The sequence below is a fragment of the Fusarium falciforme genome, chromosome 13 (assembly GCF_026873545.1).
Source record: "Fusarium falciforme chromosome 13, complete sequence".
In the NCBI taxonomy this organism is placed as follows: domain Eukaryota; kingdom Fungi; phylum Ascomycota; class Sordariomycetes; order Hypocreales; family Nectriaceae; genus Fusarium; species Fusarium falciforme.
Genome location: NC_070556.1, coordinates 1,981,465 through 2,007,290, shown reverse-complemented (window position 1 = coordinate 2,007,290; position 25,826 = coordinate 1,981,465). Strand labels below are relative to the sequence as shown.

Below are 25,826 nucleotides of genomic sequence, written 5' to 3'. Positions count from 1 at the left end.
GAATTACGGGATAGTATCCCTCCTATGAGAGTTGAAACGGCAAAGGAAGGAGAGGAGAGTGCAACGAAGGACTCGCAAGAAGGAACGCCTAAAACGATGGTGGATGAGGTTAGTCACCACCAACTCGTGAAGTAATAATTCTTACCTCGAATATAGGTGGCTATTATATGTATGGCGAGAGAGTATATTGCACTCCTCGAGGAGAGAAACAGATCTCTCGTAGGAGACCACACAGTACTGCAGTCGACAATTGCTGCGCTTGAGATGTTATTTCCACGTTACTGGTCTTCCAATGCAAGTTTTGCGCATCGACATAGTCAGTTTTCACGTGGATGTAGCGGCAGGTGATAGGGACCTCCAGGGCCACCAGGCTAGTGCTCATTTTAATCGTCGGTTGACCCATGTCATGCAAGCGCCAAAACATTTCCCATACAAAATTAATTGTCGGCAACTCGCCGACGCAAGGCATAAATGCCAGGCATAAGTGTTAGGGATGCTTCTATGATAGTCTCAAGCCTGAGAAGCTCCTCTGATTCATGATGGATGCTCGTTTACATGCTATTAACTATCTTCCCAGTTCTGGTGCTCCCCGTTTGCTATCAACGTCGTCTTGCAACTTTTATCAACTCCCAATTCACGTCTGCCAAGAACTCCTCACTGTTGCAGGGTGCAATGTAACTATCATGGCTGGCCAGCGCACATGCGATCCAAGGCTCATGTGCTCGTTTTCGTTTGCGTGACCATTGAAGGTCAAGAGAAGCCTCCCAGTTGTCCATTCCTGAAGTTGGCTTATCTATAGGACAGGAGGGTGATCCGGATAACGAGCCCGTCAAGGATGCGAACCACTCAACATATATCAACATGTTGAAATGGATTGACGCCAACCGTTATCCCAACTCAACCAACATCAGGTTTGCTAGTCCAATTTCTAATTAGTTCTACTTCTCGGCAGATTTAATCAAATTATTCAATATATTTAGATCAGCAAACCTTACGTTGGGTGAGTTAGTTAACGGTTAACGTCAACCCATTTCAATATATTGAGTTGAGTTAAATGGTTCGCATCCTTGTCGAAAAGAGCCATGTGTCGAACATATCGTGAAGATAACTGAAGAGGGGAATCCCATTTTCCGGAACCCAGGTGCATTCCCAAGCCTACATCAAACGACGCGTGCTCACCCTCTCAGTGCCATCTTGCCTTTCGTCGGCAACGGCTTCCGGGTCGGGATATATATGGTACTATTGCTAAGGCACAATGTGACACGCCTGCAACGCTACGCCGATATTAGGGTTAGCGCACCACGCTAAGGCCCTCGAGTCTCGACCATATATGTTTACCAAAATATGTGTAGACATACGTCGGCACGCCGGCACCTTGCTATCCCCGCCAGCCTGGATCACAATGGCGGCTCCGCTTTCGAGACAACGGCTGCTTGGGAGGACTCCAGGTCCATGCGTTCCGCGCCTTGGCCGTTTCAATCACTAAGGAGCCGTGGCGCCAAGCTCATCTTAGCCACCGAGGAGGGTTTCTCCAGATTAAGCTAGACACGAGTCAGAGCACGGACTGTCGGGTGAGCTCGGCAATTTTAGCTTCAATAGTCGCCTAAGGTGGCTGGACTATGCTTGGGATTTCCTATTCAACTTATCTCTTCGGCTGCTAAAAACCTCCACCAAGTCACGAGCCCCACATGACCCCTGCGATGACGAGAGTACAAGCGGGGTACCCAAAGTTCCCCTTATGAAGCATTTGCGAGCAAAACACCATACAAATCATTTTGAAGAAAACAATGACTTCCCAATCAATTCCTGAAGAGGCGCAGGCACTGAATGCCTTCGATGATAAGAGCTTTATCAAGGAAAAGCACAGCTATCCAGTGGGGCCCAATGAACCCACCCGGGCGCCGGTTTTTTCGGCCGATACGGCCCGCGGCCACAGCTTCGAGCCTTTCCACATAGAAACTCGCGACCTTCACATCAACCAACTGCCCCATACGCCGCTGCAGCTATTCCAGTTTTTCCTACCTATTTGGCTCGTTGAGAAATGGATTCACTACAGCAATAGCTGGGTTGCTAGTTTGATCGCAAAGGGCGTAACCGACAGCTGGAATGACGAGCTGAAGCCAAAGTCAAGGATTTGGAGCTGGGGGCAAGGAATCACTGTTGCAGATGTATACATATGGCTCGGCATGCTGATTTACGTAGGAATTCACAAGGTAAGAAGGTTTGAAAGCCACTGGAGTACCCCAAAGCTGGGGAAGCAAGGCGCTCTTCACTCTATCCTCAAGTTCATGCCCCTATCGAAGTTTCAGCTCATCCACCGCTATCTCCATCCCCAAGGGTCGGACCAACTACACTGCATATCCACGTGGACCACATATAAGTGGCCCATCTCTATTAAATCTACTTTGCCGGCGCTCAGTTACGTAATAATCCACTACATTCGGGCCTGAAAGTGGATGTAATGGAGTGGATTTAGGTGGATTTAGGTATGGTGGGATATTCCCTGACCCTGTACGGTCGATAGTACTTATCTTTGTATATAATTGCCTATTAAATCGCGGTACTTAGACTCAAGTTAGCCAAGGTCGATCACCTCCACCGCTAATTGTCGCATAACATTCGTGTGACCGGATGTAACTATCCGGTTTCACATCTGGCCTGTCGCATAATCCTAACGACATGAGCTTAAATAGCTCTGCCCGGACACATGACTGTTCAATTTCTTTTGTTCTTTAGATAATTCTCATCAATTGACTGGTGCCATCAATGATCCCTGTGGAGCTAGTAGTCTGACAACCCTTGTGTACCCCGGACGGCGAAAGAAAGCCTCGTAAGGCAGCAAGGAAAGCTTTTGGGGGGTACTTGGTGGGGGACTTTTTCCTGTGCAAGTAGGTAATGCAACCCAATCTTCGCATTCGGCTTCGGCTACTCTGCACTCACACAGCATCAATACATCATCCTGGGTGCGCCGGTCCTGCCATCACTGAAAACCCGACTAAACCTTGGGAGCAAATCCAACGCAAAACAATTCACTCGCGGACACGCTGCTTGTCTGTGCCCCACTTGCCGTCTGGCCTCATGACTACGTCCCGCACGTAATACTGATTCACAACACCACGAACTGTCAGGCTGCGATTATGACGAAAGAGCCTCCCCTCCCAGATCTAATGCCTCATCAAGGTACATGCCTTGGTCGAATCAAAGAGGGTCATTTGATCATTGACCACCGCTCGGGCCTCCCTCAAATGTAGCATGGCCGATCACGCGCCCTCGTAACCCCTCAGTAAGCCACCTCAGCCTGACCAAAGCGACGCGCAGTTCAGACGGCAGAGTGCATAATTATTTTGGTGTTGCTATAGGTTTGGGCATTAGGCAACAATAGGTCAACGCGTTGTTGGCAACACCAGCCAAGAAAACACCGCAGCTTGCCGGCTTTATCCGCCTCGGCTGCTGCCGCTAGATAAGCAACTCATGGGTCTTCGTATCGTGCGAGGGAGGACAGGAAGCTCGGTTGTACATAACCAGCACCTGCAACGTAGCAGCAAGATTTTTACTTTGAGGGTGACTAGATAACGCAGACCATCCAGTAGGCTCTAAGCGATCAGCACGGGGCGGGCCGGTGTGCCCTCCCACGATGTGATCTGACAAGGTGTGCGGGGTAAGCGATGGCTTCAGCTACCCGCTGGCGCAACTTTCAGTGTCACCTTAAACTGAGGCAAGATGACGACGGGCCAATGATTTCGAATCTTGTCGCACTTACGGCTGAGTCGATAGTTTCTCCCCTCACCGCCCCACCACGATTTCTTACTCCGTAGTACACGTCTTCCTTTAAGACGATTGCGCCTTACCCCCTCCCACACCAGCCAGTGACCCGCTAAGCTGAGCAAACGCTTCCCTGCCTTCGGGGTCGCCTATCCCCTCACCTGCCCGCCAATCAAGCGTAAATAAAGGTCCGATACCCATATATCTCCGCCACAATTTGATCAACTGCCTGGAGTTAGGCACCTATCTAGGCCGTGTTCATGTCCGCCCTGCTTGTAAGACTCGACCCCTGCGAGGGGGGCTATTGTGGCTGCAGCCGGTTAAACAAGCTGACAATGGTTCTTCGACAAGAGTTTCTATCAAACCAAAACGGCAATGGATCGACACAGTTTTCTCTTTCCCTGGAGACGAGATAACGTAGATCATCCCATCAGGATCTCTGGCCCTCCCGCTCCGCGTCGAAGCTAAGACCTAAGAGCTTTGGATGCTGGCTAAAGGGCACTCGAGCGTTGCTACGAATGTGAGATCAATAATTCCCAAACTAAGGTGGCTTCCGACTTTTGTCTTTGAGTCGAAACAAGAGGCGTGTAGGCCGAGATTAATTTGATCATCTGCCTGCAGGGTCATCATCCCGTAATTTCTATTCCATTTTAAAAATCAAACCGATCAAGTACCTCATGTCATCTATTGCACTGACATATAAACATAAATCGAGGCGTGGCAGGCCCTGCAGGAGGCAATAAGTCTCAACTTTGAAGTAAAACTGAGCTTACCTGGGGGTCTGTGATGTACCGATATCCCTCCCTTAGTAATTCTTCAATACATGGAGATCAAGAAACTCAGGTTACCATAGCCTGAGCAAGTTAGACAAAGAAGACTTTATTCGTGGCGACGTATATTAAGATGGAGAATACGATACGGCCCAAAATATCGTAGTTTGATCCCAACTCTGACTCCAGCTATACATAAGATTCCTTTTCAGGGCTATTGACCGCCTTGGTTTTGATGCTAATGGTGATAGACTTTCTTTGAAGATCATGTTAATAAATGTGATTGATTTCTTGATTGGATTGCTGGTTTAGGACGACTCGCTAGTCGTTTCTGTAATGTATCATCATGATATCTGCTATCGTCGACTACGAAACACACCGCTCAACCCACCCACGGAACTCTTGGTTAACCCAGCCTGCCAGTAGTCGCAACACCGCGAGCAAGCGGTATGAGCCATCCACGGTAACGGTGCTGCCAATCTCGAGCGGACCGCACACCTCAACCTCGCCCTCTCTGTCGAAGGCAAAGTATAGCTCCCAATTCTCACACACAACGAGGAGGACTGGGAGGAAGGGCAGGTTCGCCAACGTACCTGGATCCTCAGGAGGCAGCGGCGCAAACTTGGCCACACGCCCGTACCAAGCGGCTAACCATACTCCCAGCTGAGCCTTACCCTCAGCACGCCGTCGGATATCAACCTTGGTCTCAACAAGCACGCCCGTGGGCTCATAGCACAGCGGGCCATGCGTCGATTGGTTAAAGGATCGTGGGCCATCGAAGCCGTCGACGAAGTCGGCGATGCGGATGGCGAGATCCCTATCAGGCTGGAGCAGAAGAGCGTAGTCAATCATTTTCCCGCCCAAGGTCTCAAGCTCCCCGCGCGAGGGTGGGATAAAAGCCTTGGCGATGGCGGCTTGGGTTATGTTCTCAGCGCCGACGTGCGGTATGCCAGAGACAGCCAGGCGAAGGGCGGGGCCATGGATGTGGTCGTTCCACGTCGCTTCAGAACGAGTCGTGTTTATAAACCGTATCGTAGTAGCGACGATATTGCGAATAGCGCTAAGCTCGTTGTAAAGGGCGAGGAGGCTGGCTATCCCGGCGTCAAAAGATGGGAAGAGCTGGCTGGCATCGTCCACCTCTTTCTTATCCACGACCAGAACTCTATCCTCAGCCGCGAAGCGAGACTCGCTAACCATTAGCTCATCTTTCAATATCTTTTTCAGCTCCCGCGGCAAGTATCCTTCTCCTTGTATCACTCTCCAAACGTCGTCAAACAAGCCCAGCGCCTGGGCACTCCCTGTCTTCTTCACCGTGTCCCTCAATGTACGAGGGTCAGGGCTCGTCCATGTGACAGGTTTCTCGAGCTTAAGAAGGTCGTCTGGGTTCTTGATGGGGCTCGTAGATCGTGTGCGGCTGGTGGCACTGCTCCGTTCTCGTGAGCCAGAGGCAAAGGATTGCCGGTCGCTTGTGCTAAGCTTGGCAGTGAACGACATGGGCGGTGGAAAGACATGATGCAGCTGCTGCCGTTGCTGAGGAATAGTCCGACGGGGCCGCGGTGTAACTTGATGGGCGGCTATATCGGCGTCGTTGTCGTCGGACGTGAACGGGTCTTGCTGATCTGGGTGGTTGTCATCTTTCTTTCTCGGGCTGCGTCGCATGTCGCGCTCTCTCGGTGCTTCTCCGTCGGAGATGGGATCGGTGCCAGCGCGATCAACCCGTTGTCGCTTCGCTGAGGGACAGAGGCCGAGCACGTGTCGACGCCGCCGCGGGGAGGGAGAGGTTGAGGACTCGTACTCGTACTCGAGCGGCAACGAACACGTCTGCGGATCAGAGCAGGTGTGGAGCAGAAGGTGCTGGTCGCAGATCCAGGCGGCAATGACTTCAGAGTCCATGTGACTCCTGCAGACACGACGATTTGGAGCCGTTCTGCGATTGTGCGCTGAGTGACGTTGAGGACGAGGATATTGATGGTGTGTATGGACGTGATCGGGTGATTGTTTGTTTTCAGTTGTTGCGCCAGCTGATAAGATAAGATACCAGTTCAACATCAACTGACTCTGATTGGCTCTTGGAGAGTTGACAGGGATACCACTCTTCCCACGGCCTGACCAGGCCAGGGTAGTAGTTAGACTTACCCTGTACATTCCTATTGTTGATTTTCACGAGGAATAAAATTCTTGCTGAAAATATTTAAACATCTAATGTAGTCTCATAAAATCAAATGAACCTTTCTCTATCGATTCATCCGCTTTTTATTCATGCACCGTTGTGGCTGATTTGGAGTTCGATCTAATTGCGTTTGCTGCCCCATGGTAACCCGAGGCTACTTGACCCGCAACCCAAAGCCCAACTTTGATGACCTATTTACACTTCAAATGGGTCGCAATACCGCAATTACGGTTTTCTATCACCAAAAATAAATTTATAACCTATCCTTTATATGATTAATCGATGCATCTAATTAAAATGCATTTTACTAGATAAAACTTGCGGGTGACCCAAATCCATTGGGGTGCAATGGATTCGCTTCACCTGTTCATTAGCGCCTTTTTTTCTTGGATGGAATAGCCATTGGATTCGGCCCCGTTTCGGTCTTTAATTCTTGTGTAGGTCCAGATCCCCATGATGGTGTGTCGACGACAGAGGGAGGCTAAACTGTTTAGCCATCTGTTTAATATAACCGGATCGGGTCAATTCAGTCTCCCGGATCTGCTTTTAACTCATGTAGCTATTCTAACCGACTGGCTTCGCTGGAGGCAGCAAACTATTGGGTTTAGTCCATATTGTTGTGAGTTTTCCGTCAGGTTCGACTCGGCACTCTTCGAGTGCAAACAGCTCTGCTGCTTGATGAAATGTGTAAGTTCAGTTGTCTGCACTGTTGACGCATCATTTGCTATAGGGGAGCAGCTACTGTTGTAAGACAGTCCCGGCATTTATCGAGGCTCGCCTTGAGATTTTCGCTACAAGAGATTGAGTGTTCTGATTGCCAGTTGTGTCACTAGAAACAGCATAGTTGGAGAAGGCAACCCAGAGTGTTTGTGTATATGCAGTCAGCTGAAATGAGTCTCAAAATGCTAGTATATTAATCGGGGAGCGTCAAGTAAGACCTTGTCATTGAAGATGAGCAGTACAATAGAATACTCTATACAAGCGTTGATATGCCGGTGCCTGCCGCCTCTGTAAGAGTGACTGCCTTGATCATGCCGCTACTCGCATCAACTCAGATTGCCTCGCGGTGAAAGGTCTTTTCAGCATATCTCCAGTATCTATCAGCTGAATGCTGTCGCAGAGCCTTGCCTTTCCAAACCATAAGCAGAAATGTACTCGTACATCCGAGGGCCAGAAACCCGGCCATGATAAAGCAGTTCTGTAAGCCCATGTGGGTATACCATGGGGTAATCCCATAGGATATCGCGAATCCAAGCGTGTTTCGAATGATGATAACCGAGGTCGTCGAGTTGCCGCTGATATCTTTGAAACAATCGATGTTGTATGACAAGGCGATAGACCCTCCGGTTACGCAGCCAAACGTAAGGATTCCAAGACCAATAGCCAAGCCTGCCCAGTGAATACTATGCTGAGCGCCGACTCCCCAGATGATAAGCCCAGCGCATGATAGTACTGCGGACAGGCCAAGAGGCCATAGCCTCTGCTCGGGCTCTCTCACGCCCTTGTTGCGTCGAGCAAGCCATAAGGTGAGGCGGTCAGCGACCACTCCAGCCCAAAGAGTCCCAAAAGCTGCGCCGATAATAGGGCCGATATAGATGCATCCCACCAGACCAGTCGGCCAGTTGTACGGGGGGGCACTTAAGATAGGGCTGGTAGTAGCATTGAGGACGTTATACCAGCAGAGATTGATACCATAGATGAAACCGGCCCAGGTAACATTTGGGAACTGGAAAATGACGGGGAGGGGGGCTAGCATCGCCTTAAACATATCCGTCTTGCTTGGGCGGCCTTGCATCTTGTGAAACGGTTGCAGCCTCGTCCAAAGGCTTTTTTTGGTCCGGGTAACATCACCGGTTGATGGCTCATCGCTTCTGGGGCCCGTGTTGTAGTCAGACTTCTTCTCGATCCTGTCCTCCTGGCCTTCGAGCTCTGCGGCCTTCGAAGTTGGTTGCGACTGTTCGGTTTCGAGGCCTTCAAGAGCGCCCCGAAAGTACATTGTTTCCTCCATAAAAAGGAGCAAGATGAGGAAGGTAACGGCCGCTACCATTGATCCGAAGTGCATAGTCCATCGCCAGCCAAATGCTTGGGAGAAGAACCCAGCGACAAGGGGCGCAAGAAAGTTTGAGCCAAATAGGACGAAGACATAAAGGGCCATCCAAGATCCCCGTTCATGGGCGAAGAACACATCAGGAATGCTGACTTCTGGCAAGGCCTCGATGGGGGCGACGAAAAATCCCAACAAAATGCGATGAGCGTACCATTCGCCAGACGAGCGGGAATACGCCGTCCACACCATAAGAGGGACGGTTACAAGTGATGATATAAGGTAGACGCCACGGCGACCGTAGGTGAGGGCAATGGGTTGCCAGAATAGACAGCTCCATCCTAAGAAGAGAAACATCACACCAGTTCCTTGAACCAAATCCGCTGTTGAAATGCCGGTATCGCGGGTGATGTCGACAAGAACCGAGTACTGAAGAGTAACAGGAAGACCAACACCCAGAGTGTACACGCAAACCATCGCGGCAGACAAATATTTGCGACGTTTGCTCCAGTTGAGCGGGTCTTCGGGGTCGTCGCTTGGGCGTGGGACAAGCTCGATTGCGCCGCCATGTTGTTCTGTGGCAATGTCGATAAGGTGAACTGTGCCAGGAACCACCCCAGGATGATTGTTGGCTGCGGCAGCTGACGTGACATCTGATGCACCCATGTTGTGGATGATGATGAAGTGGTTGCTCGAATCTCTGAACAGTACAAATGATGCAAAACGAAGCGTATGATGATGATGCAAACCCTGGGTGAAGAGACTGCTGTTTTTATGTAAAATTTGAATCCTCATCCAGTTGCTCCTGACACGTATCTCAGTAGCTGCAACCAGAGCTGTTGTGACTACGGGTTGCCATGTGTAATACAAAGCAGGCTAAATATGCTCGTTCTAGTTAAGTGCCTTGTGGCTGGTAGCCTGTTCCAAAGGTAATGTTTTACCTTGACTCGTTTTTTTGAGTTTGCTTGAGACGGCCCAACGGAAACGGCAGACTGGGCAGTGCAAAAGTACGGAAAGATGAACATCCATGAAAGACCGGCCCACGACATTGCCGACTAATGACGCCAATTAGATATGGTATCTTTGGATAAAATATGGAATATTACTAGAATCAGTTAAAATTGCCGAATCTCATATTAAGGAAGTTCTTAACGGATCGAATCCTGGCAGAAGGTTCCATCATCGTTTGTAAATTTCCTATTTCGTCCTGGCCTCAAGTACATCTTTCCAAGCTTGGCAACTTCCCTGAAGAGGGGGCACCGAGTCATTGACGGGCGTTCTCATCTCATGAGTGCCCACAAGCCTGCACCGCGTACCTCGCCCCACACCACCCCTGACATCACGAGGGTACAAGCGGGGTACGGAAAGTTAGTTCAATGAAGCAATTCCCGCCAAAACACCATACAAATCATTTTGAAGTCAACAATGAATTCCCAATCAATTCTAGAAGAGAGTCAGGCATTCAATGCCTATGATGACAAGAGCTTTATCAAGGAGGATCATAGTCATCAGCTGCACCCAAATGACCCTACCCGGATAGCTGTTTTTCCGGCCGAAACTGACCGCGGCACCAACTTCGAGCCTTTCTATGTAGAAACACGCAACTTTCGCATCAGCACACTGCCGCCAATACCTCTGCAGCTATTCCAGCTTTTCCTTCCTATTTCCCTCGTTGAGAAATGGGTCCAATACACCAAAAGCTGGATCTCGTGGCTAAAGGAAAATGACGTTGTTGATAGCTGGAAGCACCCGGTGACGAAGAACGCAAGGCTGCGAGCTTGGCAAGGGACCTCTGTTGCAGAAGTATATGTCTGGCTTGGAATGCTAATTTATATGGGTATACATAAGGAAAAGACGATTAAGAGCCACTGGAGTTCCCCGAAGCCGGGGCAGCAACACCCTGGACACTCAATCATCAAATTCATGCCGTATTGGAAGTTTCAGATCCTTCATCGCCACCTTCGCCCCTTTGACCACACCAAGATCGACGAGACCGGGCCTCTTCCGAAGGTATTCCAAGCTTATGATGAGTGGTCTGATCATATACAGGCCGCGTCTGCGGAGATCTTCTTCCCGGGCTCTCATCTGGCTGTCGATGAGTGTATGATCCGCTATACGGGCAGATCTAACGAGACAACAGTCGTCAAGGGCAAGCCTATCCCCCTAGGGTTCAAGATTTGGGTCATAGCACAACAGGGCTTCTTTATTCACTGGCTGTGGCACATCAAGGGTGAAAAATACGGTGCCGTTGGTGTTGAGCTTCCAAAGCCGGAGTCATCCTCACGAGGTCGCGGCAAGAGGGCATCACAAGCACCAAAGAAGGAGCCTAAAGAAGAAGACAAGCCTATCGCCTTAAACTCGACCCAAGGCGTCGTTGTTGCCCTAGCAAATACACTGCCAAAAGCGACATATCACGTCTTTGTGGATAACCTCTTCTCGTCGGCAGACCTCTTCCGCAGCCTCCGCACACATGGCCACGGGGCCACAGGCACAGCCCGGCCTAACTGTGGCATACACAAGGAGCTTCAACGGGATAAGAAGGCTGATGGGGGGGCTAAGACCAGCTATGACTTCAACCAGGTCAAGATAATCTCAACCCCTGACAATAAGGTAGTAATCTAAGACACTTTTCTATGTGAATTCCTCACTAATATGTCCTTGCGCCATCTAATTAGGTCAATCAGATCGCTTGGAAAGACAATCGCCTTATATTATTCCTTACAACCGTTTTCACAGGCGAGGAGCGTGTCTGCCGGAAGAGGAAGAAGCCGTCCTCACAGAAGCCCGAGGCCAAGCCAATACGCCGCTTTTTTGGTGACGAAGCTGTCAAAGTCATCTCGATCCCGACAGTCGCTGCTGCTTATAATGACGAGATGAATCACGTTGATCGGGGTGACCAGTTGAGGTCATATTATGCATACGATCATCCCTTCCGCCGGGGCCCTTGGCAGGCTCTCTGTTGGACCTTCCTTCTTGATGTAGTGCTTATTAACAGCTATCTTGCTCAGCTTCACGGGCCACAGCCAAATTGGGAGAGATATACGAATCACAGAGAGTGGCGAGAGTGCATTTTCAACGCCTTATTTAATGAATATCATGGAGAAAGCCAGTCAAGGCAGAGGTATCGAGCTGGCGACGAATCTGACCCTGAAATACAGCAAAAAGAACATAATCTTGTCCGCCGGAAGACAAATTCAGATTGCCTCCCTTGTCAAGGATATCGGCAAGGCGAAATAAGGTCAAAGGGCAAAAGGAAGCCTCTCGGGACGGTCAACAGCAACATCACGAGATCACAGACGAGATTTTGGTGTAGTGTGTGCAAAGTCGCACTTTGTAACAATCAGAAGTGTTGGTACATTTATCACCATAGAGAAATAGATGGAAGCTAATGTATCTCTTCTTTGGCGCATTTTAATTGGCCCCACCCCCCTGCAAATACCTCGGTGCAGGCTTGTGGGCACTCATGAGATAAGGCCGGGGTAGAGTGGAACGTCAGCTTTCACCTACAATTGGATGAATCAGGCCAACGGAAACCTTGTTTTAGCAGGTTGGGGAGAGGGGAAACGCGTATCTAGGACAAGCCATACTACGGAGCAGGCTAAAGTGAATACCATGCAGTACCCACCAACCGGCCAGATGTGAAGATACAAAATGCAATTTTTCAGCCACATGGGGAACATTCACCGAAAATAATGAAAATAAAAGAATATCCGGGTTTCAGCCTACAATCGAATGAATTTTAATATTTTCTCGGTCTTTTAACTTCACGCCCAGTGCGGGTGCGTACGACAGGTAATTCTTCCGCCTCCGAATTTGAGCTCTCACCCTCTTCCATCCCTCCCACCTCGATCACATCCTTAACAGCAGCTGCCTCTGCAGTTGCTTGGTTTGGCTCGGAAATAGCACCACCAGCAACTAGAGCCTCGGCCAAGGTCATGAAATTCTCATTAGGATTAGGTATGGCGGCTCTCTTCTTGCCTCTACTCAACCGGCCGACTTCCTCCTCTAGACTAGTGATTTTTGCGCTCAGGGAGGCTATCCTTAACTTCTGGGCTTCAAATCCTTTCGATATCACAGAATACCGTCTTCTGGTTGAAGGGCTCTTGTTCTTTCCTAAATCTCTGATATGACGGCTGGTCTTTGGCATATTATCAATCAGATATGCTCTCCCAGCTGCGCACGGGAATGGCAAGGACCAACAGCTACCTGCACAAGATTGGAGCAGCGGAATCGGACAAATGCCACTGTGGACAAGCAGCAGAAACGATAGAACATTTCCTATTCTGGTGTACGAAATGGGACGCGCAGCGAGAAGGCATGCGACGAGTCGGACAAACAATGATGGGAAACCTCTCGTTCTTTTTGGGAGGAAAGGTAAAATGTTAGGCCAAAAGTCTGACAACACCCCACAGTGCGCGGCGAAATTACTAAAAAAGCCCTTATTATATCTCAGAATATTAATACTATAATGAAATTTTAAAAAATATACAATAATTAAATGCTATATATAGATCCTAGGAATACTCTTTATATAATTTTATCTCTATCATTAAGTAAGATATTAGCCCTTAAAGTTAGGATTTCAAGAGTCATAGTGCGAGCCCCTCTGTAAAAAGGCTATCTCCTGAGGTGTCACAAGACTACAGCAGGGTCACTGGCTCCATAGTTAGAATCTTAACTGGTCTAGTAGTGCATTGCAGAGGATAAGGATAGGATCTTAACTTTGCGATACTTGCCACTCCAGCAAAGAGCAGTGCTTCATGAAGTATTGGGAAATGCGCTGTCCCTTATTTGGTTAGATCCTTGCAAGTGACCTCACTGTAGTCTTATGACATCCCAGGAGATAGTGTCACGGCCCATGCCGCGATCGAATGCGTGTCGCCACACGGCACGGATCAACGTATTCCGCTCACTCGGTGCGAGTGAGCGGGACCCATTTTCTCACTCCGGGCAAGTGAGAATGTAACACTATCTCACGACGGGCATCGTGAGATGCTCCCCAAACCCTGCCTATAAAAAACCACACAACATCCCTTACACAGACACTCTCGCTACCTCAGCTTTCAATACAATTTGATTACTCAAGAATACTTCTTGACATTATCAGACGTGATTCGCCACCCCACGCTCAGTACGACGCCCCGTCACAACTGCCAACATAAACCAATTGGGTTACGGTTTACTACGTTGGGAACCTTGACCGTCACATATAGGCACTGTATTTCCCCCTATAACCCCCTAACCTTAATTTCCTTCTTTTTCTTATTTCTTTAAAATTTTATATAGCCTTTATATATATATATTTAAAATTCTAAAAAAAATAATTATAAAATACTTTAAGAGCTATATTACCTTGTATATACTTTATATAATTTTAGCTATCTTGTATATATTTATTCTCCTTTTTTTTAAAACAGGTAACGTACTCCATAAGCGAGCCGACCGCACAAGCGAAGCGATCAAAAATCATAACCATCAATTAAAAAAATCAAATAAAAACACAATAAAGCATCTAATTAATTAAAATCAATCATTATACTCTTCCCTAGACATCAAAACAACTATCTGACATATTCTTATGTTATGACCCGTCTTGCCGCATGTTCCACAACACCTTTCCTTCGCTCGCGCCGACTCTCCTTAACCACTACTTCTCGACGATTCGGCCACTCCCTGCGTATCAACAGCCACCTGATCAATTGCTTCCCTACCCTCATCTACAGTCATCTTCCCTCTATTCTAAAGGTGGGTTCTTTTTGCTCTGCGCTGCTTACTAAGGGCCTCATTTGACTATCGAAGGATCTGGTTCTCAGACTTTAATAATGCTATCTAATACATTATTGCCTTCGTTCCTTTAGAAAATGACTCAAGTGCCTCAAGAATAGATGCCGGCGAGCTGCTCTGATGCCGTTTAATTCGTCTTTTAAGGTATTCAGACTGAGAGCCAGCCTCAAGGACGGTCTTTGGCGTCTTTGAGACCCAAGGGTTAGGGAGACTCGCCTCCTCCTCAAATGATATTGGAGTCCGTAGCTGCACATCAAGCTTTAATATGACACTTTCCGGGTCTAAAGGAACAAGCCCGGCTCCTTTAAAACCTCCCTGAATATTGCTTTTTGTAATAGCGGCTTAGTGGGCAGCGTAAATGGCCGGAAAGAACTCGGTCTTGGAAACGTGGGTTATAGAGCGTTTAATAAAATGCTCTATTTCCCGACCATAGGCCTTTTTAAGCGGTCCAAAGCACCCGACGTCAAGAGGCTAGAGTAGGTGAGACGAATGAGGTGGCATATAAAGCGTGATAATGTTGTTATCCTCGCAATATGTCCCGAAGTCGACAGAGTGGTGGCTTTCATGCCTATCGAGGATCAGGAGATAATAGCGACCATTTGATCGGGTCTTTGTGTATTGATCGAAGTGCTTGATCCACTCGAGACCTGTTTCATTATCGGTCCAGCCATTTTTGGTCGTGGCGATAGCCCAATCGCCCGGGAGGTTACTTTCTTGGTACCAGCTAGAGAGGTGATATTGTCCTGTAGCCACGATGAACGGCGGGATCGACCACCCTTCCGCATTGATCCCTTGGATGACTGTAACCCATTCCCGGTTTCCAGGCTGGACTGATTTCGGTCTTCCACGCCTTTCTGCGCCTATGACAACCATTCCGCTTGCGATCATACCCATCATAAAGCTAGTCTCGTCAAAGTTATAGATATCAGCTAGGGTGATGCCATATTTCGCGATTGTGTTCTCCACGAGCGCAAACTATTCGCGAATAAGGTTCGGATCTTCGCATTTAGCTCTCTAATAGTCGTACTTACGATTAAAACGCATCTTGAGCTCTTAGTGTCGCTTAACGAAGTTAGAAGCCCAGTTCTTTCCGACAGGTGATGCATCGCGGTCGGCAAGCAGTCGGTTAGCCATTTCTTCCACACCACGGAGTCGTGGGGGAAACCCTCGCGAATCTAAGTTAAGAATATACTAAATAATGATCTGTTCCTCTAGATTAGATAGTTTACGTGAGTTCGGTATAATATCGCATCGAGCAGGAATGCCGTTAAGTCGACCATGAAGAGTAGTATAATAGACATTATAGATCCTTGCAGCGGGTCATATACGTAGTTTTGGGTCATTTTGAAGGGCTTGAAGAGCAAGAATGATATTTGCCTCATTATTTAATTGTGACATATTTCGTGGTTAAGAAATAAGTGATCAAATGAAAAGAGGAGAGGTTGAGGGATTTTTGATCGCTTCGCTTGTGCGGTCGGCTCGCTTGTGGAGTACGTTAGCGATTTTGCGATTTAACCCCTCACACTGTGGGGTGTTGTCAGACTTTTGGCACATGATTGTACCATGCAGTACCCACCTGCCGTACGTACCCACCTACCGTACAGCAAAAAAAAAATTCCCCCATACAAAATGCTATTTTTCAACCATATGTTGAAAATTCACCAAAAATAAAACCCGTGAAATGATTTTCGAATTTCGTTTTAGAACCAAGTGGATTTTAATATTTTCGCGGTATTTTGACTTCACTCCCTGCGCGTGTGCGTACCACAGCTAATTCTTTCTCCTCCGAATTTGAACTCTCAACTTCTTCCATCCCTCCCACCTCGATCACATCCTCCACAGCATCCGCCTCTTCAATTGCTTCCTTTGCCTCGGAAATAGTCTCACTAGTTACCAGAGCTTCTGCCAATGTCATGAATCTTTTGTTGGGATTCGGTATCGCCTTCCTCTTCTTGCCTCTGCTCAACCGCCCAACTTCCTCCTCCAGACTGGCTATTCTGGTGCTCAGAGAGGCGATCTTTGACTCTTGAGCTCCAAACCCTTTCGATATCACAGAATAGCGCCTTCTTGTTGACGGGCTCTTGTTCTTCCCCAGATCTCGGATGTGGCGGCTGGTCTTTGGCGTATTATCAGAGTCGACTTGCCCGTCTCGGTGGCCGTCCGACCCGGGCGTCGTTTCCTTCTTGTCCGGCTGAATCTCAGGATGTATGAGCGCTTTCCGCCGTGAAATCGGCCAGTTTCCAGTCACTCTCCAGCCTGAGAGTATATTTTTCTTCGTCATACCCACTTCCCTGGCCTTGGCATAGGCCTTGATGAAGTTGACCTTGTCTACCGGCGCAGAATCGGTCAGGCTGGCGAGTTTCTGCAGTTCTTTTCGGTAGGCAGCCTTGGATACATTGAAGACGCCATTATCCAGCGGCTGCAGCCCATGAGAGCAGTGTGCAGGCAGGTAACAGCAATATACGTTGTTCAAAAAGCACGTAGCCATCCACTCATCCTGGATTTTCAGTCAGCGCCGTCAGCGGCATTTCCGATCTAGAACAGGTAGATACTCACAGATACATGGTTCCCATGGCCATCTAATATGATGAGCCTTGCATCAGACTCGTCCTCTGGTTGTGTTTGAGGCAGATAGACCTCCTTGAGCCACTCGACTGCGATGTGGTTGTCCGTCCAGCCGTTGTCGGACGTGATATAATACCAGTCGGCGACCCCCCGGAGCTCATCGATAAACCACTGTTGCAGAAGCTCTTTGCCTTTGAAGATAACCCCCGGCTTCAGAAGGCGGCCATCTGCGGTGACGGCTTCGATAAAGGTAGTCCAAGTGCGGGAGTGCGAGCCCTTGAGGAAGGCCTTCCTCCTAGGATCGCTACTGCCAATTACCAAGGAATCCAAGCCTATTTTTTCAGTGGATTAGAGAGTTTTGTAGCAAAAATGATCAATACTCACCAAATCCAGCCATGATACCGCCCTCGTCAACATTAACCGTGTTCTCCGGCTTGATCCAGCCATATTCGCTCTCCTGGATATCAAAGTACCAATTGACGGCCATTGGGGTAAAGGAATTGGGCCTTGCAGTTTCCTGGCGTTTCCCCACTTTCGTCTTGATATCGTCATGGCGTTTAATAAACCTGGCTAGCCAGTGTACACCGATAGGCCTTTCCCGTCCTTGCTGTCTCAAGAGGGCAGCGACGGTGGCGCGAACTTGACTGTGGGAAGGAGCATAGCCCAAGGCCTCTTGTCGAAGTATCCAGATAACCAATCTGGACTCCTCCGACTTGGATAAAAGCTGAGCAGGCTGGGTGACCTCGGATTTTGACGGTAGGCCTCTTAATCGGTCAGAGAGAGTGGTCGGAGGCACGCCGTTCTTCTGGGCGGCCTGGTTCTGGGAGAGGCCATTTTCTGTGACATCTAGTAGGGCCTGGATAACATCGTCCTCCGTATAAGATGATTGAGGCATGTTTGAGGTGACCAAGGAAAGATGGGGAAGAGAAAGTTTTGGATGAAGCTTCGAGGAGGCTGGTTGATAAGGGAGGCATTTTGAGACATTTTATATTAGTTCCGTGCGACCACACCGCAAGCGTCACTGTGGAAGCAAAGTGGAAATATTAAATTCCATGCAATTCTTAATATAATAGACATTTTCTCATCAAAATATCTTTCATTTTGACAACGTACTCTATAAGTGAAATTGGGCATTTTGTATGGGGAAATTTTTTTTTGCTATACGGTAGGTGGGTACGTACGGCAGGTGGGTACTGCATGGTAGCATTAGATGGCCCAAAATGGGCACCCAACCTACAGGCGGTGCGGGCGGCGATTAGGTTCGTCATGGATAGGAAGAGGCTTGATGTAAACCAGACTGGATGACTTACTAACTAATAGCATTTAGCGGCTAAACCTAGCGATACTAATACCAAATAGCCTTAAGCTGGTAGACCACGCTTTAGCTGCTGAAGATAGGATGCTGAACACTTGGAGAAATTGGCCTTCAAGCATGCCTGTCACAGAGTTAAGCGAGGCGAGACTAACTAGCGGATGAGGAAGATGTGACGGTCAAGGTTCCCAACGTAGTAAACCGTAACCTGATTTGGTTTATGTTGGCAGTTGTAACGGGGCGTAGTACTGAGCGTAGGGTGGCGAATCACGTCTGATAATGTCAAGAAGTATTCTTGAGTAATCAAATTGTATTGAAAGCTGAGGTAGCGAGAGTGTCTGTCTAAGGGATGTTGTGTGGTTTTTTATAGGCAGGGTCTGGGGAGCATCTCACGATGCCCATCGTGAGATAGTGTTACACTCTCACTTGCCCGGAGTGAGAAAATGGGTCCCGCTCACTCGCACCGAGTGAGCGGAATACGTTGATCCGTGCCGTGTGGCGACACGCATTCGATCGCGGCATGGGCCGTGACAGAAGAGCAGGAAAGCTTGGAACTGTAAATAGCTTGGCGTACTTGGCCCTATGAGGTCAGTCCTCCTGGGCGGAATAAATTTCATTCATTCATTCAACCTATCAGTCGTCCCTAATGGCAGCTGCTTCTCCGTGCCTGTAGACGCTTTCTTGCCACCATCGAGAACTCTTGGATGACCTGCCCGATCCAAACCCCGCCCTGTCATGGTCTTAGACCTCTCATCGCCCGTGCCAATCATTGTCACTGATCACCGGCGTCAGGAATACCCTCATACCTTCCTGTGGAGAATATTACAGATGAATCCGTTGGTTTCTTATTCATACAACATAATCGATTTATGTGGGGATGATGTGCCTATGCCGTTCACTGCAAATTTGGCAAGGCATGTACTGTATCATAAGGACGAGGGGGCTTGATGATTGGCCTTTGCTCTTTAGCAAAGTAGGTGAATAATATTTACGCCATGCTAAACCTTACGGCCGAACAGGACAATGGTATCACCCAGAAATGACATCCCAAAAATCACGGTCATCTAGGCCTTAAAGAACTTGATTCTATAACGTACATGATAAGTGAGTCGATCAAACAAGCGAGCCGATCACTTTGGTACTTTTTGACTGGGCATAGAGGGGTAAAGTACCTAAAAATTGTTAGTGCTGCTTAACAATTTTTAGGTACTTTTTGTATGTACTCTCTGCTAGAAAATACTAAAGCGATCGGCTCGCTTGTTTGATCGACTCACTTATCATGTACGTTATCATTTTTAGTGGCAAAAAACAAGCGGGTTTTTCGCGCTGAAAATCTCACAGACTCGCAGCTCTCTTCTTAACCTTAACTCTATCCTGGGGACTCATCTCTTGTAAGCCCTAAGTGTATGAAAAGCGGTGGGTGTGTGGGATAACTCAGCCTTCCAGCTCGAGCGCTCCTTTAATCGCACCCAGAGCTGCAAAGAGATCGCTGTCGTAGTACTTCCTGGCAATCAGCTGCAAATTAATGGGCGCACCCTCATAATCCCCATTTGCCCACAAATGCCGGACAAATTTGCAGTTGTCGCTCAGTGGAGTAATATCGCTAGCTAGGTAGCTCTCAATCCCTTTCCCTTGAGCTTTGATTTGTGTAGGGAAAACAAGCCCGGGGTAGTCCACGTAGTTCCAGAAGGCTGTATAGTTCCAGAAAAAGCTCGTCTCATGGATAGCAGCTGGGCCAACATAGACAGGGCAAAGAACAACATCCACATCCTGAGACTCCCAGTACTCGGCGAAATCGCAGCGAAATTGATCGCGAGTTACTCGCTGTTGCAGTATTCCCTCCGCTGTCAGTTCACGACCTTCAGCCTCACGAATCACCCATTTTGTGAGCGGATAACAGGGCTCCCCAGTCTTCTCCAGATGCGCCTTTACTGCCTTGCCACCGTCAGGCCAATAAGTTAGTGAGATGTTCCCCATAGCTGTTTCGACTTGATAAGGCTCGAATGTTTTCACTTGGAATTGATTCGAATTCTCCAGCTTGGACCTGGCCCAGCTGAGTGCCCTGGTGACAGGCGGCTGCGGAGAAATAACACCATCGCTTGCCATAATACCAATCTTCAGGGGGCCCTTCATGGTGGTATCAAGGCCGGTCCAAGGGATAGGAACAAGTCGAGGGTCCTTCAAATGAGGTTGCGCAGAGGATACAACTGACATGAACAGATCCATATCCCTCAATGAGTTGGCCATGGGCCCCGTAGAACAGAGGATATTGAGCTCTGCGGCAAATCCGCCAGCAATGAAATCCTTCATAGGGAGAGTATAGGAGCTCGGTTTGAAGCCATAAATGCCACAAAAGCCAGAAGGCCCTCGGATGCTCCCGCCGATGTCCGTGCCGACTCCCAAGACCGACCCTCGCATGGCTATCAAGGCTGCTTCTCCACCTGTAGACCCGCCGGCCGATAGGTTGATATTATGAGGATTCAAGACGCGACCATAAATAGAGTCGGATTCGAGATGCATGAGGGATTGAGGTTGTACCGTCTTGCAGTAGAAGACGGCCCCAGCCTGTCGCAAGATGGCCGTCATATGGCAATCCTCCTCATCCTTCGTCCGTGTATCCAAGAATCCCACGCAAGACCAATGTCCAGCTAGAGGTATATGCTCCTTGATACTGATCGGAACACCATGTAACGGCCCGACAGTCTTGCCTGTCGCCTCAAGATAGTCGTCGAGGGCCTTGGCTTGCTGGATAGCCTCATCCATAAACCACTCCGTTAAGCAGCAGGTGACTTGATGGGCAAGAATGGCACGTTTTCCAAATGCGGTAGCAACAGAAACTGCCTTAAGCTTCTTTGAGGCGATAGCAGAAGCAAGTGCCGTGGCATCGTAGTTCTCCGTGATGTCAATCTCTTCCGGCGATAAGATACCGCACTCGCGAGGAATGAAAGTGACATTTTTCGGGGGTTTCGCGATATACGTTTCAGGGACACGGAGATGGGGAGGAACTTTGGCTGCAAATTCCTCGAGAATAGAGCGTCTCAGAAGTTCGTACTTGGGAGGACCCAAGGGAACTGGGATGGGCTGGATAATAGGTAGCGGGTTGAAAGACATCTTGATGAGGACGTGTTGATGACAATAAGATAGAATGGCTTAGGATTGCTAAGTGTCTGCAGGATAGCGGCACTGATGATAACGAGACACATGCCGGAAATTCCGGTTATATTATAGCAATCTGACCTGAGTCCCCTCAAGATGACGGTCTTGTAGATAACCTTGCTCCCCTACAAGCCGTGGTTGACGTAGCTTGTGGGCCCTACTTGGAGCATCCCCGCTCTGGACTTCTTTGGCTTGACCAGACCCCGCGCTTCCCCCCACCTTGCCAAATCAATGTTTCCGTTGACCCGATTTGTCCAACTGTAGTGGACATTGAAGCTCCACTCTGCCGCCGCGTCTCTCGAACAGTTGTCAATGACTCGTCTATGTCCTGGCTGGGGGACTGTGAGCGAAGCTGTGCAGCTATACCGGATTTGGGAGAAATGCCGACGACCAGGACGAAACAGGTAATTTACAAACGATGGGCGGGCCTTCTGACAGCCTCAACAGGCAATATCGGCAATTTCAACTAGTTCCAGTAAGATTTCAAATTCTTTCCATGTGCACAATATGTATCTAAACGGAAATGGTGTTAATGTCGACCATCTCATGGGCTGGTCTTTCAATAGATGATAATCTTCTCCCGCACTCCCGCACCGCCGTTTTCCGTTCGACCGTCTCGAAAAGAGGAGTCTGGGGAAATCCCTGCTTTGCCATAAGTTACCTACCCTGAGTGCCTGTAGACCTTCAAAGCATATCTCGCCCCACATGATCCCGGTCCCTTCGGAAGTACGTGAGGGGCACGAAAAGTTTAATCCGACAATGAATTCGTGCCATTTCCCACCAAAAACACCATCAAATTATTTTGATCTCATCAATGAGCTCCCAGCCTATTCTAGACGAGATACAGGTCATTAACCCCCTACGATGACAAGAGCTTTATCAAGGAGGTGTCAGATAGCGCGCCCTCACTAGCAAACTAATAATGAAAGATAATGTTGAGATGATTTTGAGTGTACTCATGATCTTACTTGTTCTTCGTTCTCTCTCGTTGTCTTTGTATGTGAGGGGGCGAAGCCAAGATACTAGACCGGCTGATCTTGTAACTGATCTGAAACGCTGTTCTGACAATGCAGATATCATGAGGTGACATCTTCCCTTGGGGTGGCTGCCTGTGTAACATCATCATGCAATACTGGGCTGCTCACGACTGGCGTCGTGAGCAGCCCAGTACACACCAGTATACAATATACACTCTTTTGCACTTTCCTATAAAGTAGCTACCACAGCTATCAATATAACTTATTTACCCTCAATACCTCAAGTACATCACCGGACGTGACAACTAATTACCTTGGAGCAACGCGCCTGATCCTCTGTCAACATAAACCCGCCGGTTTATCCCTTGGGGAAGACAACTGTCATATCTAACCGGCTCGCTTATATATCAAGTACGTTGATCGTTTACAGAAAAAATTGTGGGCTGTTTTACGGAGTTAGATGTCAACTTCCTCCAAGTTTATGTCTATCGCTAAGTATCAGAAAATTAGTTCCGCAGGGATCATTAGTGGCACCGGTCGATTGATAAGAATTACCTAAAGAACAAAAGAAATCAAACAGCCATATATTCGGGCACAGCTATTTAAGTTCATATGGTTAGGATTATGCGACAGGCCAGATGTGAAACCGGATAGTTACATCCGGTCACACGGATGTTATGCGACACTAAAATAAGCCCGAACAACAAGCTCGGATATCCCATCTATGATTACCTCTAACATGCTTTATCTCTAGATGGGAGATAATCGCATGATGGGCTGGTTCTGACGGGCTGCTGGTCCTGCAGCCCGTCACCGGTATGTGTAGGTGTAGGTATATGTGTATCAGAGTCAGGCCACTGATTCTCCAAGTCTGCCAGTTGATGCGTCGAGCTAGTTTCGTCGGCTTCCCTCGTTCTCGCATGTATAGTGAGCTTGACGACTCCATCTGATAGCTCGATATGTTGATTGTGGTCCCTCGAGCTAGCAAGTGGGCCCGGAAGCAGACGGCGAAGCATCGGTCGGAGAATTGGAAGGCAAGCTGAAAACGCCAGTCAGCAAGGTTTTGATACACTAGCAAATGAGGGACTATTACTAGAAACGATGGCTAGATTGACCTCAATCGTAGACCAGATTATTATCATGACTATATCGTACGGCATGTCTTTCGTGTGAACGTTGAATTTCAGGGATTCAACAAGAAGAATAATCGATGCGATGCAAACCCTGGCTCGATTTAGCTTCGAGTAACTTGATTTCGTAAATTACTGTGAGCGTACAGGATACCAAAAGTGAAGAGAGCGATAACCACAACCTTCTGAGTAGAACGAAGGTGAAGGTGCCTAACTGGCATGATCGGCAGGATAAGGATAGCGACGTCGATGAGGGAATGCGCCAGTACAGTTCCGAAAAAGAATCCGGACTCGTCGATCGCGCATTTTGCACCTTTAATTGTCTTGTTCCAGAAGGCTTGGATGGGTATGCAATGGAAGATGGTCAAGAAGATTCGCACAGCAAGCCAGAGGATGGACATTCCGGCAAGCACCAGGATGGGGACCCTGATATTAGAGGTCTTGAAAATTCGCCAATAGAAGGCCAGGATAGCCAACTTAGAGGAAGATATCGAGAAGGAGTATAACAATTCGACGACGAATAGCGATAGCCGCGATTTTGTGAGGATATCGTGCATCGTGTTTTCATCAGTGAGATCGCTTAGTGACTGTCCAAGTCCCCAATGAAAAGCCCCTATCGAGCCGAGTCAGCGAGACCTGCCCATATATCAGCGCTGTCACTGTTCTTACATATGAGAACGATAGTTGAATAACCACCCGCACCAACCAGCGCGTAAGTCAGCGATTTTCATACAAGAGCGGAAGGAGGAAGGCTTACAAAGGCAACGACAGCTAATATGTCGTCAGGTCCCAAGTCCATCTTGGTACTACGGCGTGCAGCAAGTCGGAGGACCAAGGCCAAAGCGGCCAGCGCCAAAGTGACCGAAACTGAGATAGAGACATTGATGGCACTGTCATTCATAGTTGCGGGTGAGAAACCAGCTTCGTCGTGGATCACTGGATAACCAGCAGCAGGAGGGCGGAGTGTGTTGCATCAAAGGGATGATAATAAGTATGGCAAGGACATGCTAATATTAATAACCGATGTTGGAGAGACACGTCGAATGTACCCCGTGAAACATGAATGTTGGACTGTGGGATTGGGTCGGCCCGCGCCGTGCACTCTTGCTAGCGGGCTGAGACTGAAACACTGGATACAAACCTTAAACCTAGCCCTGGAGAACAGTTGAAGGCTGCCGCCAAGCACGGATTCGACCAAGATATCCGGACTGATGTAGACTGTTTGGTCTGTCAGCCACGTGCCTGAAGAGTGTTTGCATGTCGTGTTCGGACAGACCTTGATTAGCGCCGACTATGGTAGGGAATTGGCCTGGTGCCGAGTCCTAAATCGCAAGGCGTATCTAGGTCCCACTGAGGTATTTCGACAGACAGGGGGAAGCTGATCTGTTAGCCGTCCGTTTAATTTAACCGAATCGAGTCAAATTCGGTTCGTTCCCGATGCCCGGATCCGGACTCACAGCGAGCAATGAAGAGAGCAGCCTCCTTGGCATCCCATCGGTATCCATTCCAACCGCCCTGGACTTCCTTCAACTCTAACCCTGTCTAGGCTAAGCTGCGCCCGCAGCCGCAAATGCACTCACACAGCCAAATTGCAGGGGTTTTGCTATGTATCCCAGTTCCGACAAAAATAGCCGAAATAGGAATTTTACTGGTGCGTCTTTCAGGCTGTTTTGGCCGCCAAAGGGAAGAATGAAGCCGGATGGGTGAATGGATATTGGGCATTTTGGAAATCGCTCATTGCTCAGATGCAATAAGCCTCTCAGCGGAGATGACCTACTATGGTAAAACCGGAGAGATGGAGCCGGGCCAAGGCCCGACCAGGTTCCTCGACAATTTGTCCAGTCTTTGGTTTCCCTGAGATTAGGCCTCATCATAGTCGAACGACTTAGCCCTCAGGCTTTTATGGTACAGTCGATCGGCTCGCCTGGTGGGTTATGCCATAAGCTGGCTGCATGAAGGATTAAGGAGTATTCTCGCTCAGCGCTTATGCTGTGTAACCACACGGTAGATTCGCAGTCGTATATGGGTATCGTTCAGCGGAGTCTCACAAACCTCCCTCTTCGGGTTTATGGCGTCAGCTCCCTCCTCGACATGCCTACTACTTCGCAAGACCAAAACTATTTTATGCAGCGCTCGACCACGCCGAAAGGCCGACA

The 25,826-nt window shown here is 48.6% G+C and overlaps 3 protein-coding genes across 3 annotated transcripts; all 3 read right to left on the bottom strand.

The window, feature by feature from the left end:
* Window positions 1-4,898: 4,898 nt before the first annotated feature.
* Window positions 4,899-6,452, bottom strand: NCS54_01496800 (Hypothetical protein; the record flags this gene model as incomplete). Its single annotated transcript, XM_053160087.1, has 1 exon — window positions 4,899-6,452. Exon 1 carries the CDS (start codon window positions 6,423-6,425, stop codon window positions 4,899-4,901), a length of 1,527 nt encoding a protein of 508 aa, XP_053016062.1. The 5' UTR covers window positions 6,426-6,452.
* A 1,301-nt stretch (window positions 6,453-7,753) lies between these two features.
* Window positions 7,754-9,412, bottom strand: NCS54_01496700 (Major facilitator superfamily; the record flags this gene model as incomplete). Its single annotated transcript, XM_053160086.1, has 1 exon — window positions 7,754-9,412. One exon carries the CDS (start codon window positions 9,410-9,412, stop codon window positions 7,754-7,756), a length of 1,659 nt encoding a protein of 552 aa, XP_053016061.1.
* A 10,429-nt stretch (window positions 9,413-19,841) lies between these two features.
* On the bottom strand, window positions 19,842-21,518 carry NCS54_01496600 (Acetamidase; the record flags this gene model as incomplete). The annotated part of the gene is made up of 1 exon (XM_053160085.1): window positions 19,842-21,518. The coding sequence occupies one exon, from the start codon at window positions 21,516-21,518 to the stop codon at window positions 19,842-19,844; it is 1,677 nt and encodes a 558-aa protein (XP_053016060.1).
* Window positions 21,519-25,826: the final 4,308 nt, after the last annotated feature.